General features: G+C 46.6%; 1 protein-coding gene across 1 annotated transcript in view; it reads left to right on the forward strand.

The window, feature by feature from the left end:
• Nucleotides 1-19962, forward strand: part of PEBP4 (phosphatidylethanolamine binding protein 4) — a 282010-nt gene that overhangs the window by 32686 nt on the left and 229362 nt on the right. Inside the window, exon 4 of the mRNA XM_078855533.1 lies at nucleotides 5766-5864. Coding sequence (XP_078711659.1) covers nucleotides 5766-5864 — 99 coding nt within the window. The remainder of the gene's footprint in view (nucleotides 1-5765; nucleotides 5865-19962) is intronic.

A 19962-nucleotide genomic window follows, 5' to 3' on the forward strand; every position in this document is an offset into this window, starting at 1 on the left:
GGTTTTGATCTTCCATGAAGTTTATGGTCCACCCTAAACCATATCTGCACAAACCATGGCAGATGCGGATACCTGATGCACAAATGGAAAGTGGAAAAACTCTCCAGACTGCGGGGTTCGCCATAATTCACCAGCCTGGCTCGATAGGGAGCGGCAGAGGTTGCAAACGGGTTTTGATTCCTTACCCGTACCCGGCCGCACCAGGGTCGCAAACGGGTACCCGTACCCATACCCGGCCGTACCCGTACCCTACCCGTACCCGGCCGGATATGGGTATGGTACAGGTATCGGGTACCTGATTGCGACCTCTGGGATGAAGCCATGTTGCAGGCGTGGGTGGGTTGATTCTAGGAACTTGAAGTGTGAGAAGAGACAAGACGTTGGGAAATGAGTGACAAACAGTTACTCACCAATGACTCACGGCCTACCCGTACCCGGCCGCACCAGGGTCGCAAACGGGTAGCCGGGTATCGGGTAGGGTACAGGTATCGGGTACCCGGTTGCGACCTCTGGGGAGCGGGTAAGGGGGTGTGGAATGGGCCAGCCTGGATGGTTCCCGGAACCGATTCAGAAATCACTCGCCACGACTTTTGCTGTGGCTGGGAGTCGAACTTGGGTTATAACGCAGCGCGACATTAACTGCACCACTGCTAATATTAATACCACTACTGAAATAGTATTTTTTTCATGTTATAATTCAGAAATATGTAGTATACAATATAATACTGGCTTTAAATTAACATGCCCATTCCTATCCTCTACCCTAGATTTACTGTGTCCAGCTACTGGATAAATAAGTATCATCTGATTATGTAAAACGGTCAAATAATAACGTTTTTATTGTTTACAGCACGCACGTGAATTGTGCAATACATCCTCTGAATGTTACTGCTGTTTATCCTGTAGAATGGATGTTCAAAGTGGTGATTTTTTTCTGTAATTCTGCATGCGGTAATGATTTCAGCAATTTAGGCAACGGCAATGGGAAATCACGTGTTCTTCACATTCACTATCTAATTAAAAAGCGGACGCACAACCCAATACTCATCCACTTAGTAGTGATGTGTAGAGATATCGGCGATTGGCCTTTTACAGCCACCGTATTTATGATAATAGGTACCGACTTATTTACAGATTCCATATGCTTTCAACATTCCGTTTTTTAGCCTTTATTTTGTTTTATCTTGTTCTGCAATGCCGGTCTTAACGGGTGCTCACTAACAGCCCCTGTATGTGCTATTGTACGCGTTTGTCTGTGTAAGTGAGGAGCGGTCACGTAGCGGTTAGCGCTCATGGCCAACATCAATGACGATTATTTGAACTGGTCCTGAGCATCCCCTAGGTCGACTTAGTCTCAAATAAGTAATTTGTGCAGTGTGTAAACATCGCCACTAGGGAGACAAAGGCGGCCGGGCGTGGTGCTGGCTACCCACCCCCTCGTGTGCCGTTCTGGCCTTCATAGTTGCTCACTAACAGCACTTGCCCCAACAGTCTGTTACAGGCTATATGGGGATCTTTATCTTTGTTTGTACTCCGAGTGTGCATAGGTACCATATGCCAGGGGCGCGATCTGTAGAGGTCAGCAGCCGAAACAATGTCTCCTCACTTTAATCACAGGAAATACCTGGGTGATCAATTGATTAATCAGCCAAGCGATCGATTGCTTAATCACGGCTAATTGAAAGCTCAATGCAATTTTAAACACAATTATACAGGGATGCTCACACACGTGGAGTTGGGGTTATTTAGTTGTTGCTGCTGCTGCTGTTGTTGTTGTTGTTGTGAGACGCTAACAGCTTCTTACCGGGGTGCGTCCAGGGAGCCCGAAGCGAGAGCTGGTTGACACGAGGCCGCACGGACACGCGCGGTGTGAATTGTCATCGTCTGGCGGTTGGGGGCAGATCTCACCGCCAGCATGGTGGCAGTACGCGCACAGCCAACCCAGTAGCAACCCCCCCCCTACCCCCCTCCCCCCCCCACGGAAAATACTGCAGAGACATAATAAAATGCAGCCCGCCCCAGAGTGAACATTAAGGAGCTTTATGACACCGGCTGTAACTGTTCCAGCACGGGGTGGTGCTGGGGTTAGAGCAATCACAAGGTTGCGAGTTGAAATTATGGTCGGAGGTCAACTGAGAGGCCCATTATCTGTGGGTAGTCGAGTGTAGCGAGCGGGATATTTGTATTCATTTTGTATGAGTAAGTTTTTTTTGTTTATTTATTTATGTCCCACGGCTGGACTTGAAACCTCTCTTGCAGTCCCGTGGGGCGGTCTGTTATTCTGGCAGTACGACAGTAGCCTCGTGCACGATCACTTCATTTACCTGACCTTTTACGGTATTTTTGTTTTTTTTTATTAGGCCATGGAAACAATGCGCAAAGGCGGAAATACAATGCATTCATTTTACTCTCCCTCGGGAGCCCTGCGCTTACCGGAACGCTGTATATTTTTTCAGGCCGACATCATGATGGTACGTTGTCACATAAGCAATTTGGTTATCTCAGCTGCAGTTCCCACGGGATATCGTAGCACTGGCGCGGCACAAAGTTGCTCTATTGGCAGGCGAGAGCAGCCGATGATGACTGAACAGGCAAACAAGCTGTGCAAAGTCCACTCGTTAGTGAGCCTCATACGTTTGGTCATGGAGTCAACGTAATTGGGTTATCTCAGGTCTAATTTGGCACAAATGCGGTGCTCAGTTGCCGCATTGTCAGATACTGTCATGGGAGCAAATTACTGAATAGGCATAACAAGCTGGGCAAGTCTGTCCAGTAAGTGAGCCTCATACTATTGGTTATAGGGTCATGAAAAAAAATATTACCCAACAATAATGATATATTATGATTTGAAGCTTTCGTGACTGCAGGAATCCATACTCTTTGGTTTTTTCGGTCAAGTGCTTTCCCACCTGATGATGGACGCTTGTGTCGTGCCCGAAACGTGGTGATTTATTTTATATCTACGTGACTTTACCGAAAAAAACTAAGAATAATGATATATTAATTTAGTTCAAACAAAGTAGATTTGATAAAGTAGTATTAAAATAATTTGTTCTGTATTCTGAAATGTTTTATTGCGTCTCCAGAATCAGCACGTCACTCTCCTGAGATGTTAGGGCATCTCGTGTGTGTGTGTGTGAGGAAACGGGCATGCCCAGAGAAAAGCAACTTGTGGGCACATGCATTGACTGCACAGACAGATTGGCAACCTACTTCCCGTGCTGCCTCCAGCAACGAACTTGCATTGTCACGCATGTGGCTGTGTCGCACACGCGAGTGTGAGGTCCACAAATCCATGTTCTCCAGCTCACTATATTACGAGCACGTGCCAGTACTGTGCACCTATCCACAGATAATAGACCGAGACGATGTCACCGAATACCTTGTAAAGTAATGCCACACATTCAGAAGTTAAATCTATGGAAGCAAACGTTTTCAGGATTGAAATGGGTCGCCTACCGCTGCATTCCCTTCATTAAAATGTTCACTGGTTTATGCGTGATAATTGGTTTTTTACCCTTTAATCTGGCAACAAAACTGACACCTTTTTTACGAGGAGTCATGTTTGCATAGACCACAATACCTGCAGTCATAATGCAAACAAAAAACATAACTCTGATAATGTATGCACTGTCCTTTAAGTTGATTGGTCCACACCCGAGACAGCTTTCCTTAGAGCCTAGTCTCACATGGTGTTGGACCAGATGACGCCAAAAGGCGCACAACTCAAAGACAATGCACCATCAGCAGAGTATGAGAGCTCGGGGGAAGCATTTACACCATTGGTACCTCATTTGCCAGTCTATGCAAAAATGACTCCTCGTAAAAAAGGTGTCAGTTTTGTTGCGAGATTAAAAGGTAAAAAAACAATTATCATATTTTTTCTACTGGCAAATGAGGTACCAATGGTTTATGCGTTTTAATCGGTGGCGTGTTGATCTCTGGGGCCGTGAGGTGGCCACAAAACGGCAGTGCGGCAGCAATTGGGTTTTTTGAACTCATCGGTGTAGACCTTGTGAATGCAACGTCTTCTGCTTATTCCGGTTTCATCTTGCAAACCGCTCTGGCAAACTCGTTGACTAAACTTCCCAATGCAGGACCCGACTGGATATGGATTAATTTGTTGGCTCAATTTACCATTTGTTGGACAGAGACAATAGCTTATCTTTGTATACAACCACAAAACGTACCCCCCCCCCCCAAAAAAACTATCTAATTACTTACTCTAGATGCCCGTCTGTCGTGTATCACAAATTGTAATATCTTAATTGGATTAGATTTCATTTGGGAAAAAAGTGTTATCTTGTAAACAGGAGGAAATGAGTGTTTGTCAGACGCACACATACACACTTACCAACGTCAAAATAAAATGTGTTTTCTTGCATGGCAAGAGTCGCACGTGTTCATTTAAAAAAAATGGCTCGATCTGAAATGTGAAAATGGTTCCACGTATGAAATGTAAATATTTTGTCCACCGGGTTCCCCGAGGCAAAAGCGTGTCCATTGCACAAACGTCCATTAAATGTGAGCTTCGTTCTGTTCATACATTGTCAGGAAACAGTGGGCAGTGTTACTGGGTAGTTGGTGAAAGCAGTTAATACTGGTAGGAACCTCCTGGTTACACCAGCCCACAGTGGATTATTGTGTCCGTCCGTCGTGCAGGGAGGGGCTAGGTGGGGAGGGAGGGGCTGGATGGGGAGGGTAGGGTGGGGAGGGTGGGGCTGGGTGGGGAGGGGAGGGTGGGGAGGGGCTGGGTGGGGAGGGGCTGGGTGGGGAGGGGCTGGGTGGGGAGGGGCTGGTCACCCCGTGGTGCCCTTATAAAACTCAACGTTTAACCTACTCACGCCGGCTTGTGCCCACCCTCACAGTCGGGCATATTTGCGGAATACACCACGCCGCCATTGACCCTGGCCATTGACCGAGCAACCCAACGTTCCTACCAGCTCCCTCCACAGGAATGTGTTCACTTTCTCTCTTTCTAATGGAAATCTCTCTAAATCACAACAGTCAATATTCGTGCAATTATTTGTCTGGATATCATTGTGATTCAAGTGCTTGACCCACAATCAAAAGGTTTCGATGGTAAATTTCGTCTGGGGGCTCGACAGTGATTAAGTTAATATCTTTTTCAGAAGTCCACAGTTGTCATGATACAGAGGCACTGATCCCGCCTTGGGAGTGCGGAATTTACAACACTGACGCAAAGCTGCCAATAGAGATGAAACGCTGTCCGATGGCTCGTGAAAACAGGCGGATACTTTTTTCACTTCTTTCAGTCCTGACGTTTTCATGAGAATTTTCCTTCCGGTGAGACAAACCGTGGGCTCTGCCACATGACAGTTGACACCACCTGGCTGCAAGATGTCTGCACATGTTCAAATATCAGGATCTTTTTTTATATATACTTACACCACCGAACACTTTGTGATGCGCCCTCGTGAAAACATTACGTATGCGTAAATAGTGCTGACGTCTCGACAACGAATAGACTGCACGTATCCGATGTGAATTTAGCACGTAGGCTTTCACAATTCTGGCAAATCACCTGATGAAGCTGGTTGTAATCACCAGCGAAACATCATACTCAATTGTAAATAGTCTAGGTTAACTCTCCATCACACCGACGTGCTAAAGTAATAGCTCGTTAGCACGCCTTGTTCACGTAACAAGCTTCATTAATCGTTTGTGTCGGGTGGTGGTGGATGAACACCACTTTTATATTTACGCGATCTAACCCTATGAATCATTTGTGACGTTGTGCGCAGGATGCAAAATACGTGCTGGTGATGGTTGATCCCGATGCTCCCAGCCGTACCAATCCAATCTGGAAGTACTGGCGACACTGGCTCGTGTCCAACATCAAGGTAAGTCCTTGGCGAGTCACTTACATCTCTGTTTGTGTTTGAACAGTCATCTGGCTGCAGTGAGCCTTGGCTTCTTTGCCACACATGCCTTTCCAATCACAGGTGACTTTCAGTATGTTTGGTGAGAAATGTTGATGTGTACCCAGGCCTTCGGTGACCGACAGGTTCTACGCAGTGAGAGTCTTGTGGGTACAAAGTGTTGGTTGTGATAATGATGTACGGCTTCTGTGTGAAGCTACTTTGACCGTTATGTACAGAAGGTGGTTTGATGGCATGTCTCCATGGTGTAATCTTATAAACTACTTTGTAACGTAAGTGCATATTACACCATGCATGTATTGACTTTTCCAAGCGGATGAGGTGGCGGTAGGTCGTAATGTATGTTAATGTGTGTGTGTTTATATGCAAGTACATGCCCTGTGTATGTGCAAAATTGTTTTAATTAAAGTCTTCTCACGTGACATTTCAATGCACATGGCAGAAAAGGTCACTTCATGATAGTTAACTTTGCAGCATATTTGACGTGGCATTACATTATAATATTAATAACGTGATCGTGAAAAGTTAATAAGAAGGATGTTTTGACACGGCAATGCCTCTGCCAGCTTGTATAATGTGCTATAATTATGCTTGTAGGCGTCAAATACAGTACCACACATCAAATGCAATTCAAGCACTCTGCAGTTTGTGGACATTTTACTTCGGATATACTCAAGACAGACTGAAGGACTTGGAGATTCCAACTGCAAGACACATTTTTTCCTTTTAAATTTCTCTTGAGCGTGTCCTCTAATTTCGATATTTTTACGTGTCTTGATTTTAGGGGTGGAGTACTACCTTTGTTTAATTTATACTCTAAAGTATTGCGATGCACTCATTAGTGGGGGTGAGTTCTTATTCAACAAATACGTTGAATGGATGAGTATGTGAAAAGATATTAAATTTGCTCCCGCCATAGCAATGTGGAATTTCCACCACTCGCTCAGAACCACAGAAGGAGATGAGCACATGCCTATGCCCATTTGAGGAGAGAACCACTGCGACTCTAAAACGACTGTTTAACACATCGTGGGCTTTCACGACCAATATTATCCATAATAGAGGTTTTTGGGGTTAGATCGCGTAAATAAAAATTTGTCGTTAAAACCGCCACCACCCGACACAACCAATTAGTAAGGTTATTGCCACGTTCTGTTTACGTGACAAACCTTACTAATTAGCTATGTCGGGTGGTGGCGAGTTTCACGACACATTCATATTTACGCGCTCTAACCCAAAAACCTCTAAAATCACTGTGTGGACTCGTGAAATTAATTAAAATAGATGTGCTGGCTAGTGTGGGACGAGGGCCGACCCAAGCCGCGTGGATCGTGGGGGATTATTTGGCCAGATGTCGCCGCGCTGGTCACTGTGGTCTGGCGTAGTCACGGGGTCATAGAAGTACATCGCAATAATGACACCCTTATATCCACATACGCCCATCATGACTACAGGTTTTGATAAAGGGTTGTGCGAGGTACTCGCATATTCATTGTCATTCTCATGTGTAAGCACAAGTACAAGCATTACTTTTTTGGGTTATAATTGTGGAGCCCAACTTTAAATGTTTAACTAAAGTCTGCTGTTGCTCATATGCTCGGCAGATTTTGATGATCAATAGCTTAATTGAAAGAGCTCTGTATGTTTAAAAGTGCAAGGTTCTTCTGTGTGAGGTTACACTTCTTGATTGCTCTTGATGCTTAAAAGTAAGTTGGCACATTTGGAGAACACTCAAGTGAGATTCGCACAAAGCTGTTCAAAGCGAATAATTGTGCGAGATCCTAGCTGTAGTTTTATATGTATTTTTTAATGCAGCAGCGACATGTCTAATCCATTGTTTAATTGTCGTGACACCATTTCAGCACATGCACACTCTCTGACAGATGATCACACAGATACGCGGAAAGCTACACGCATAGCAGCTGTACCAGATGCCTGATATCCATAACATCACCGCCACATGAAAAGCAAACGTACATTTTTATTCAGAACGATGCCAAGTTGCCATGATTGGACCTGCAAAACAAAATGCATCTCCACACAAAGCACGATGAAGGTTCAACGTTTGATGTCTTCTGCTGTGACAAAAGATTGAACTTGGCCACCGAATCTAAATGCTACAGCCATCGGTATTCGCCAAAACAGTTAGCCATTATATACAACGTGCAATTTAGCCAATGCCACTTTTCTTTTAGCCTACATCATTGCCAAAGTTTACATCCCTTAGCTTTCCAAAACAGATTGTCCACCTCAAGGTCATGAGGCCTTGGTCATGCTCTCGGCTAATGGCGATGCTGATTAATCATTTGTACACAACACAACTTTCCACATTTAAAAGGTTATTTGGCATCCGCCTCTCACTATTTGTTAAACAGACAGTATCCCCATTAAGCTCAATTGGCACAATGACACCATAGATCTATTTTCACTGGCTGTCATATTGTTTCGTCTATTGTTTTCAAAGCACGGTCGAAATGCAGAGCATGTAAATGTTGTTCCACTATTCAGCGAAGCGTTATCTTAATTAACATGCAGCAATCGGGTAGGGCAATTGCATGATGATGCTGAACATTTTAATGGATATTGATTAATAAACAAACACACATTAGTTATTATATTATATCATTTTACTGGGGGGGGGGGGGTGCTCTGGTTAAAGCACTCCACTCTTGATCGCATATGAAAGGGTTGTTATTTATGATTTCCTCATATTCTTTTTTCCAAAAAGTAACATCAGGCCTGAATACAAAACTCGAATGAAGCGAATTGTGTGTATTTTAAGGTTAATTTGAACACATAAAGTGACATCACCAAATATGGTATAACTTCCACTCTTGGCCCACCAGAAAAATGGTGTCACATGGCATCGGGGGCTGTCACTTCTCTTTGAACCCAATATAAACCATCCGAGACTCTGAAAAAGATCTGAAATTGTTCTTAAACATTCTAAATCCCAAATGTTTGAAGGCAAAATGTATCCACGGCTACAATTGCTAGCCGTGCCGTGGTGGCAATGCAACGGGGCAATACCGTGGCTCACCAGCAGAAAGGAGTACAGCAAGTGGGCTAATCGCCATCTGTTGCCATCACGTTGATTCCATCTGTACAAGGAAAGTGTTGCCTCCATTGCACACACACACGGGCTTTCACCGGGTGCTCTGGTTTCCTCCGGCTGATAAAAAAATAAGCGCAATTAAGCAGAACCCTCCTGAAAAAGAGTGCTACGTCCCAGTGTGGCTCTCCTGGGTAGATGAATAAGTAAATATACGTTCAAATTTCTGCTGTGGGTCGACTCAGTCTATCATTCTTCCCGGATCAGTACATTGACTACCACTTCATGAGAAGTCACTGGTAGTAGTTTTACATGGGGACTAGCTGTACTACCTGGCTTCGCCCGGGACTTGGATCCACCACACCCGGCCGCCTTTGTCTCCCAATGGCGATGTTCACACACCACAGCGGTTACTCGTTTGAGGCTGAGTCGACCTAGTGGAGGCCCAGGACTGGTTGAAATAATCGTCACCGGTGTTGGCCGTGGGAATCGAACTCGGGTCGCCAGGTTCGTAGCGCAACGCGCTAACCACTACACTACAATGCGTTACGCTTCCACATGCGCGGGTCACGTGACAGATTTGACGTCACAGCTCACTTGCCGTGCAAAAAATATATGCATTATTGAGCTCCCCCCCCCTCCCCCCAAAAACACAAAAGTGTATTTTCATAATGTTTGCATGGTGTACAGTCTGGAAAGTACCCACATGGCAAATTCAAAGTTTGTTGCATGTCGGGAAGTATGCTAAACATTTTGAACAGACACATGTAATCACAATATTTGCCTTTTATATATATGGAGATGAGCTGGCATAGAAATTTTGGAATTGTCTCCAATGGCTAAAGGCCATCAATCTGAATGAGCATTTGTCCGTGTTCGTTTGAGCAGAGAAGTACTCTGACTTAATAGTGTATATATATATTTTTTAAACATAGACATTTTGCACTGGCTTGAGAAACAATGTGAACTCCCCAAAAACAAGTTACGTTTCATCAAGGGAGGATTTTTGTTTTGCCACAGGATCTCGTAAAGTCTGTGAGATGAAAACGATCTTTTTAGATTTCATGAAAAAAGGGCATTGCCCAATACGTCACCTATTTTATATATGTATGTATTTCCATCTTAAGCTAGTGTGCTGGACAAAACAACAACACTAATTCGGATCATACAAAATGTAGCCATCTAGGGCCTGCTTTTCTGATTTTTCAGATTAATCTGTTAACTGGAAGCATGAACCCATTATTTTGGTGTTTTGTTGAAACCACAAATAGTCGTGTGAGTAGAGAGATTGTCAGAAATCCCACCATGAAAATCTAAATACAAACTTCCTTTCCATCATTTGGTTTTGATCCATGGGAAGGCTTTCTTGAAACTCTTTCACGTATGTAACCTCACTATTAAGCCCAGCAGAAAAAAAGAAAAAAACCTTGCCAAAGAATTCCTTTTATCAAGCAGAGTGTTTCAAAAGGCCAAGCGATACGTAATTTGGTTAGAGGATGAATTATTGATTTTGCCGTTGAAAGTCTGTCATTGAAAAAGTCATCATTTATAGCGTGTGACTTTACTTTTTGATGCCTGAAAGAGTTTTAACTCATTCTCCGCTCTTAGGCAGACCACGTACCTTTTGATAATGATTTGGAAGATAAGCCACTGACTCTGCATCGCGGATACCCTGCTTGAGAGCTCACAGTCTTCGCTTTAGTTATTTTTTTGTGAAATCTAGCATGAAGGCTTAAACACTTGGTCGTGTGTTTACTGAATGGCCCTGGCTTCATTTGTTTGTTTTTGGTGAGGGACAGTTATGTGGCCAAGCGTTCATGCTTTCACCGTTGGTTTCAGAGATTCGTGGTTCAAATCCAGCGGCTGCTCTGGTTATCGCTGAGGGTGAATTAACTGTAAAAATACTCCATGCCGTCTGCTTCACAGTGGATGATGAATATCTCCTGCATCATTCGCAATAGTCGACCATTGTTTGCCGGCCATCATGGTCAAAACTTGAGAAATGACCCACGACGTACTGAAGCGGGATTACTGTGTACATAGCAACCATCGTGCCCTACTGTTAAACCACTGCAGACTACGTCTGTGGAATACGGCATCTTCGTGACAGCCCTGTGCTAGAAGAATGGCACGAATACCCAGTGTACTAAGTCATTATTATGCCAAACAATGTCAATGAACTACAATAAGTGATTGATGACCGTAATAAAGTCGGCTGCAAAGTTGGGCTCAAGATAAATGAGACAAAACAGGGACAACGCAACACGTTCACTGAACATCTGAAGATGTCTGTGGGAGAAACACAACTGGGAAACACAAGGGAGTGTGTGTACCTCAGGCATTTAGTGAAAAATGTAGAATCGAGATCAAAGTGATGAAATAGTGGGTGGGCAGGAGCTGGTTGGAGCACTTTTGGAAAAACTCAACTTAATAATCAAAGACAACAAGCTAATGTGCCAAAAGGAGGGAGTGCTTAATCAGTGTATTATTACCTGCTATGGCACGTGGATCAGAACTGCTGTCACCGGCAAAGAAAATGCAACAAACGCTGAAAGTGCCAAAAAAGAAACGTGTGGTGGAAATCACATTGAGAGACACAAGGAGAAACCACATGGGTCACAGAACAAACGCAAGTTAGAGACAACATATTAACTTTAAGAAAAGTACGTAGGCTTGGGCAAGACACGTAGCCAAATGGGATGATGGATGGTGATGTTATGTTATGCAAAAACACATTAAGGCAAAATAATTAGCCATTTGTTTATTAAATCATTAATATACAATTGCTTTATTCACATACAAATAATAACGTCATGAATTTTCTCACAGAATCCTCGCCGAGTTTCATGATTGTACGTTGAACTTCTTTCGCACTGTACTTAGCCAACCATGCTAATCGAAGGGTTGGCTTGTACCAGGATATTTTCCCCGTGTCTTTACTGAGCATGTGGAAGGAAAATTAAGAGTTTTTCAGTTTTCAGTTTCATTTATTTGGTATAGCCCTGTGAGCCATTCGGCTCTTGAATCGGGTGCAACCTCAACAAACAAAAACATGAACAAGAAAACATCTTAAAGTGACGATGCGCAAACAGAAAAATCCAGGAAAAAACTGCAAAGTCTTCCAGAAAAAAAGCACCGTACACCAACGCTGTGCAAAAACCCCAGTGGGATGCAAGTCAAACAACAACAACAAGCACAAGACTACTTAGATTAAAGCCATAGCCATACACATGGCAACGCTCAAATCATGCACAGAGAGGTCAGAACCCACTTGCTGTACTGCCCTATCCTGACTACCTTCAAAGCTCAGCAAGTTGTAAGTCTCATAGCCCATGATGGTCTCCGTGTGATCCGCCAACCTTACCACCCAACAAGCGCACACACCAACGCTTTTGAAAGTTGCGCCGTCCAGTCTGTAGACCCCTGCGCTCAGCGTCAATGAATGCCACACAACGGGGCATGTCTCACGTGCCCCGTTAAGTGGCAAGGGGTGTTGTGGTGGCGAGGTGTTATCTCCCTCGCCTGCCATGTCGTGGGTTCAATCCCACGACCCTGACGATGCTGAGATATTTGGCGTTCGCATGTTCTCTGTCTCTCCTCGGAGTCCCGCGGATTTGTTTTTCTGGGTTCTCCAGTTTTGCCCTCCACGTTTAGAAACATGCGTTCAGGTTATTTGGCTGCTACTGAAAAATTCCCACGTGGTGATATTCACAACTTCGATGAGTGATCATGTGTGGCCAGGTCGCCTCTGAAAAAGAGCGAATAGCTCAGTGGGCTGCATCTGGTAAATATAATAGTTCAATTTAATATTTTTATTATTTTATTATTTCCCTTCTACGTGGCTTTACCGAAAGAACCAGGAATATGAATCCCTGCAGTTACGAAAGCTTTAAATCAAAGTTTAATTTTAGTTTAACATTGCACATGCAAATTGCCACATGCCAATCTTGGACAATGGTCAAAAATTAGGTTTCGAAGTTTATCTGATAAAAACTATATAATGGACTGCTGCATTTATTTGCCTCACAGCGCCCTTCAGCCAGTGACTGGTGGCCGTAGGTGTCAACAAGTGCGTCGTCACAACGACCGATTGCGAAAAACAAAGCTTCATAGCTCATCGGATTTCTCCAGGATGAATAAAAATTCTGACTGATTGTCACGTGCCCACCGGGTGGAGCAGCTGTCCCGTGGCACGGTGCTGCGCGATGGGCCACATGCCCGCGGCAATTTTCGAGCCTCAGTTTCCGATTCGCGTCGTTAGCGTGGAGAGCTGTAATTAAAAAGCGGAGTTTAATTATCACAGGCTCGGTCATATGCGCGGTCTTTGTGGCTGCAGTGTGCATTTGGAGCACATAATAGCCGCTCTCACGCGAGGTTATTAATTTCATGACAAAATACTCGCACAGGTGTTACGTTCGCAAACATCTTCACGCTAATTTTTTTCTTCATCTCTCTCGCTCTATTTTTCTCTCTTTTATTTTTCTTTGCTTGGCCTCTCTTTCCTGCCTTAGTTTCCTTCTTGATGCCGGTCACCGGCGATCCTTTGTACCATGGTTCTGTCTCTCTATATTCGCCGTTGTTGAAAATATAAACAAAATCAAGTCATTCTAGATTTGATTCATACTCTGGTTTTTTAGGTAAAGTCACGTAGGTAAAACAATCAATAAAATAAAATAAATGAAAATAACTAAATGAAATCACGACGATTCGGAGGCAACACAAGCTTCCTTCATTTTGCTGTGCCTTTTTTACACCTGATGAAGGAAGCTTCCATCAGGCTCAAACCAGAGGATAAATTATTGTGTACCCATTCACATAGTCCTGAAGCAGCGGTGGACTTTCAACGTTTCTCTGGCGGGGACCAGTCTATTCGTAGGACAACTCGGGTTGCTATGAAGAAGGGGCATTTCCCATTAACGTTGTCTATTACATACGTTTCGTTGTTAGGCAGTGTTATTGGCGAGCGTCTTGATGATGTTTGTTGATTGTGTTTGTGCAGCACCACTGCCAACGCAGTAGCATCGCCAAATCATTTGTGAAACCATGCAAGGCATGGTGAAGACAAGGCGTGATATCAACATGGACATGGACAATTTAGAGCCCAGCCAACCATGCCAGCAAACTGGATTCAGAAAAAATGTTTTCTATCAGACTGATAAAGCACCCATATTATAGAAATGCAACACAAACTACGCCGTATGATTTCATATTGCCTATTACACATCCCCGTTAAGATGCATTGTCTCCTTTCCCAAGGAAGAAAGCCTTGTTAATTATTTGCAAGGTTTTTTTGTCACGGGTCATTTTACGAGGTGGAATTGTGGGAGCGACGTCGCGACTTTTGGGCTGCTCAGCGCACCACAACTGCCTGGTTGTATCTTAATTTTGGAGTTTTCGTGACTGCAGGAATTATTCTTTGGTTCTTTCGGTTAATATTCTTAGGTTTTTTCGGTAAAGTCACGTAGGTAAAAAACATTAAAAAGTAAAATAAAATAAAAATCACGACGTTTCGGAGGCAACACAAGCTTCCGTCTTCAGGTGGTACCGTCACAGCCACGACAGCTGTATCAAGTAAATGAGAGATTGCAGAAGCTACCACTCCGTTTATATAATGGTTGGAGAAGGTGGTGGGGCAAGGGCCGCATACTTTTAATAATATGGTAAGGTGAGGCTTAAGACTAAGAATAGACTGCATAACAAAGGCTGAGCCTGTAACAGGGAGACCACCACTAGACATGGTAAAACTGTGATGGTTGTCTGTCAAATAAGATTGGCAAATAAGTGTAGTTAAATATTTTTTGCATGGTTAATCACATCTTTCCAATGATTACTCAGTTTGTAACCGTCATCACGGTTTAAATTATGTCTCTGTTTGTATATTTGTACTAGCAGAAGTACCCGGCGTTGCCCGGGTGAAAAATATATTTCTTAATAACCTTACATATATACACAGATGGGCTGCTACCCCTGCCCCCCCCCCCGCCCCAGCCACGATCTCCTCGGCCGCTGTGCAGTAATATGTACGGCCTATAGTGTGGTGGGGTGTCGAGGCCTAGTACCGTGCAGAGCCTCCGGCCTCGCCTAAATTGCCCACCCGGCTGAGGCTGGGTACTGGGGCCGTTACCCCCCCCCCCCCCCGCGCTACAATAATACTGTCTAATCGCTATAATTTTATTATCTACCGACCCTATAATAGTAATTGCACACATTGGGGTGGGGGGGAGTGAAGAGGACGTGAAACTTTGATGAATTTACCTCAGAGTCGCGTGTTAATGCGTGCGCATATTTTTAACGGGAATTAAAAATGGCGTCCACTCCGCAGTGAATGCGTCGCTACCCGTTGCCAGGGGCAACCGCCATGGAAAACCAAACGGACCAATCGTGTCTCGCAAATCCCTCACATTTCGTCCAATGAAACTGCGTATGGTCCGGCGACACACAGACAGACAGACACACACACAGACAGACAGACAGATTTGCGATTTTATATATATAGATGGCTTCGGTTACAAACCTTTGATGGTAGCCAGGGGGTTTGCAGAGAACCTTGGTCTTTCGGTTAAGTCACGTCTAAAGATAAAATAATAAAATAAATAATAGCATATTACGACGTTTCGATTGCAACACAAGCAATCATCATCATCAGGCATAAAAGAAATAGCAACAAAAATCTAACTAGAAAACTATAGACAGACATACAAGTGTGATGTCTGTCTGCTTGTATGTCTGTCTATAGTTTTCTAGTTAGATTTTTGTTGCTATTTCTTTTATGCCTCATGATGATTGCTTGTGTAGTGGTGATACGCGCTGGGGGTATACGTCGTGTGCCAGCGCGTATGTACGGGTGTGTGTGTGGTGACGCGCGCTGACGGGGAGGAGCAGGCGTCAGCGCGGGTGGGGGTAGTGCTGCTGATTGGCTGTGTGCCGATGACGCGCTGAGAGGGAGTGATCGGGTGGCAGCGCGGTGTGATTGGTCGAGGAGTGGAAACACGCGCTGGGCGGAAACGGATCGTAGAGATAGCGCATGGTGATTGGGTAACTGAGGAGCGGTGCCGACGTTGAGGTCCGCATCCGCTCCGTCTCCCGGGAGGAAGGGGTATATAAGGTGATGCACAGAGGAGTAGAGGGAGAAAGTGGAACCATCTAGGAATGAAGACGAAGGTGCAGAGATAGAGCCCGGAGAGGAGAGTAATGGAGAGTAATGGAGAGTAATGTAGAGTAATGGAGAGTAACGTACAAGGTGTAGCCAGAGAGAGAGAAAGGTACACGAGCCGAGTAATGTACAGGGTGTAGCCAGAGAGAGTGTAAGGTCTACACGAGCCGAGTAATGCATACGGTGTAGCCAGAGAGAGTGTAAGGTCTACACGAGCCGAGTAATGCACACGGTGTAGCCAGAGAGAGTATAAGGTCTACACGAGATAGGTACTGAAGAGTGTGTAGCCGGAGTTGTAAGGTCTACACGAGACGGGTACTGAAGAGTGTGTAGCCAGATGTGTAAAGTCTACACGAGACGAGTGAAGAGTGTAGCGGATGCGTAAGGTCTACACGGGACGAGTAAAGGGTGTAGCAGAGGCGCAGAGTCTACACGAGACGAGAGAAGAGTGTAGCCGAGGCGCGGAGTCTACACGAGGCACAGAGAGCCAGCAGCACAGAATCTACGGGAGTCGAGAGAAGTGTGGAGCGGAGAGAAGAGGTCACGAGTTGTATCGTTGTATGGTGACCGTACTGTGAAGAAGAGAGGCCACGCGTTGTATCGTTCAAGTCAAGATTTAATAAAAGAAGTGTGTTCCCGTCAAAGGAGTTTCCTGCCGTCATTTCCAATACTTCATCTGGCGTCAGAAGTGAAACGGGCTTCCAAGTATGGAGACGAGGAAGACCCGTAGGACCCACGGGATTGACCGCGAGGAAAACCTGGACGACTCGGGGCCGCTGGTGGCGGGGGGTGAGGAGGATGACTTGCCCACGCTACAGGATCCGTCGACGGCGCCGGGCGAGCGACCGGGGACCGAGGCCGTGCTTCGTGAGGCGCACTCCCGACTGGCGGAGCTGCTGCTCGCCGCCGCGTCCATCTTGGCGGAGATCAGCTCGTCGGGAGGAGCGGGGAAAGTGGGGGACATTTTACAAGGTCGCCCCGCAGATTCCCGCCAAAACGAATGGGGGATTCCCGCCATTGCGCCTGGGCCTACTTTTGGCGGGAACGGCGAGCGCCACCTGGTGGTGGGGTCTCAAGCGCGCGCATCGACGTCATCGGCGCGTGATGGGGTCCGCCATTTTACGTCTACCGCTGAAGCCGCCATCTTACACACCGACGGAGAGGCGGAGAGGAACCACGAGGCGGATGACTTCATTTTTCAGCAGCGTCTGCCCACGTTGTCAGCCTTCAAGGCGGAAGGCGGAGACTGGGGCCAATTTCAGCGAAGGTTTTTGGCGCATCAAGAGATGTCCGCGTGGTCCGATGCTACGGCGCTGCGGGCGTTGCCTGCCATGCTGGACGACAACGCGCTCGCGGCCTTCAGGTCCGCACGGAAGTCGGACCGCTCCACTCTGAAGGATGCGCTGGGTCTGTTGGCCAGGGTCTACGGACCTCCCTCGGCGTGCCGCCATCATTTCTACGCAAGACGGAAAGCGGACACGGAGACCGCGCTGGCCTATCGCACGGCGTTGCTGGCTCTTGCAGATGCTGCGTTCCCTCGGATGGACGAGGAGGGCCAAGACGCGATGGTTTTGGAGCAGCTGCTTAAGTTGGCGCAGGACCTGGGGGTCCCTATCAACACAGCTGACGAGATTGATATTTCTTCTTTGAGAGTCGCCACGAGTATTCAAGCGCACGAGGCCCTACAACGGAAACAAGGAGTTGGTTGCAACGCTGCCGTCGTCGCAGCTCCGGGTTCGGTGGTCATTGAACCCCAAGTCGTCAGCCCACGAGAGGAGGCGTTCGCTGCGGGACGACCAGGGGACTGGAGGCCGGGGGCTCGGTCGCCTCTGCGATCGGGCCGAAAGTCGGAGCAACCGAGATCTACTCCGACCCTCGTCACGTGCTATAACTGCGGCCTCCGGGGCCACGTGGCGTCCGGGTGCCGCGCTCCGCATCAGCGCGCCATGGGGGCTCGGCTGGACGACGACCGAGAGCCCAAGTCATCTCTACAATCCCCGGCAAGTCGCGGCACCTCACACGCTCGGCCTGTATACTCGACACACATGGGACGCCGCGTCGCGGCGGAGGAGGGCCGGTTAAGGTTCGGGGATTCGGTTCGGCGAGAGGGGTTCGGCCGGGACCAGGGATATATTGAATGGGCGGAATTGGGGCATAGAATTGTGGCTGCTTCGGCGGGTTCGTCCGTTGTTACGGGATCTATTGATGGGGTCGAGATTAGGGTGTTAGTGGACACGGGGGCGTCGGCAACTATTATATCGGACCTCATTTATAATATTCCTCCAGTCCAATGTAGTCCGCTGCTCCCGGTGGATGTGCCATTTTACGCCGCTAATGGGGGATCGTTGGGCATTATCGGTCAGATTAGGGCGTCCATTTGCATTGGAGATATCAAATTGTCGGGACCCGTTTTCGTTTCGTCTTCTTTGGCGGTTCCTTGTCTTTTGGGCACTGATTTTTTGGCTAAAATGCCCATTAAAATTCTTATCGATCAACGATGCATTGAACTGCCATCGGGTCGCCGGATTGCATTTTTGACGAGCCCTACTGACATTCGGACGGCGTGCGCTACGATACAAGCGGTGGTGACACAGACCGTGCATGTGCCCCCGGGTTCACAGATGTTAATTCCCCTCCGGTTGCGGAAACCATGGGTGAGGGAGGCTTCGGAACAAAGTGTGCTTTTGGGTCCTTCTAACAAGGCTGTCGGGGGTCTTGATTTATCGGTGGCTCACACTTTGGTGCGGGCTGACAGGGATCCGTTTGTAATGGTTTTGAACGCGGGGTCGCGGCCAGCTGTCATTCAACAGGGCACCGTGCTGGCTCACGCGGCGCGGGTCCCTGTGGATGATGGGTTGGTTGCGCAGGTGGCCTCGAGCCCCGCGCAGAACGTTGAGACAAGGGAGGACCTTGAGTGGGTCCATTCGCTATGCGCCGCCTCGGACGATTTGTCGGCGGTGCAGTTGGGTGCGCTGCGCGAGTTGCTCATAGAATTTTCTGATGTGTTCAGTAAACATAAGTATGACATTGGGTGCACGGATTTGTTGCACCACCACATTGAAACGGGCGATGCGGCGCCGGTCAGGCTAAATCCCTTCTGACTGAGTCCTGCGGAGAAGGAACATGTTCAGTCGGCTGTTAACGAAATGTTAGAAGCCGATATTATTTCGCCCTCCTCCAGCCCGTGGGGAGCGCCTATTGTGCTGGTTAAGAAGCAGGACGGGTCCCTGCGATTCTGTGTTGATTTCCGTCGCCTGAATAAGATCTCTGTGGCTGACGCGTATCCGCTCCCCAGGATGGATGAGTCCCTCGATGCATTGTCTGGTGCGCGATATTTTTCGACTCTTGATTTGTTATCGGGGTTTTGGCAGTTGCCACTCGACGAAGAGTCGAAACCTAAGACAGCATTTTGGACTCCAGGGGGGCTGTTCCAGTTTAACCGGTTACCCATGGGACTTCACTCCTCTCCAGCGACGTTTCAGCGACTTATGGAGTTGGTTTTGTCGGGCTTGCAGTGGGATACATGCTTGATTTATATGGACGATGTCATTGTTTTCAGTAAAACATTTGAGGAACACCTCCAGCGATTGAGAGGGGTGTTCTTGCGAATGCGATCGGCTAAACTAAAATTTAAACCGGCCAAATGTCACCTCCTTCGTAAGTCGGTTAGATACTTGGGTCACATTGTCAATTCTTCGGGGATCTCCACCGATCCCGCGAAGACGGATTGTGTCGGTTCTTGGCCGACACCTACGTCCGTTTCCGACGTGCGTAGTTTCATCGGGTTTGCTTCTTATTACCGGCGGTTCGTTGAGCACTTCGCCACTATTGCAAAACCCTTGCACGCTCTAACG

Source organism: Lampetra fluviatilis, chromosome 4 (assembly GCF_964198595.1).
Source record: "Lampetra fluviatilis chromosome 4, kcLamFluv1.1, whole genome shotgun sequence".
NCBI classification, from domain to species: domain Eukaryota; kingdom Metazoa; phylum Chordata; class Hyperoartia; order Petromyzontiformes; family Petromyzontidae; genus Lampetra; species Lampetra fluviatilis.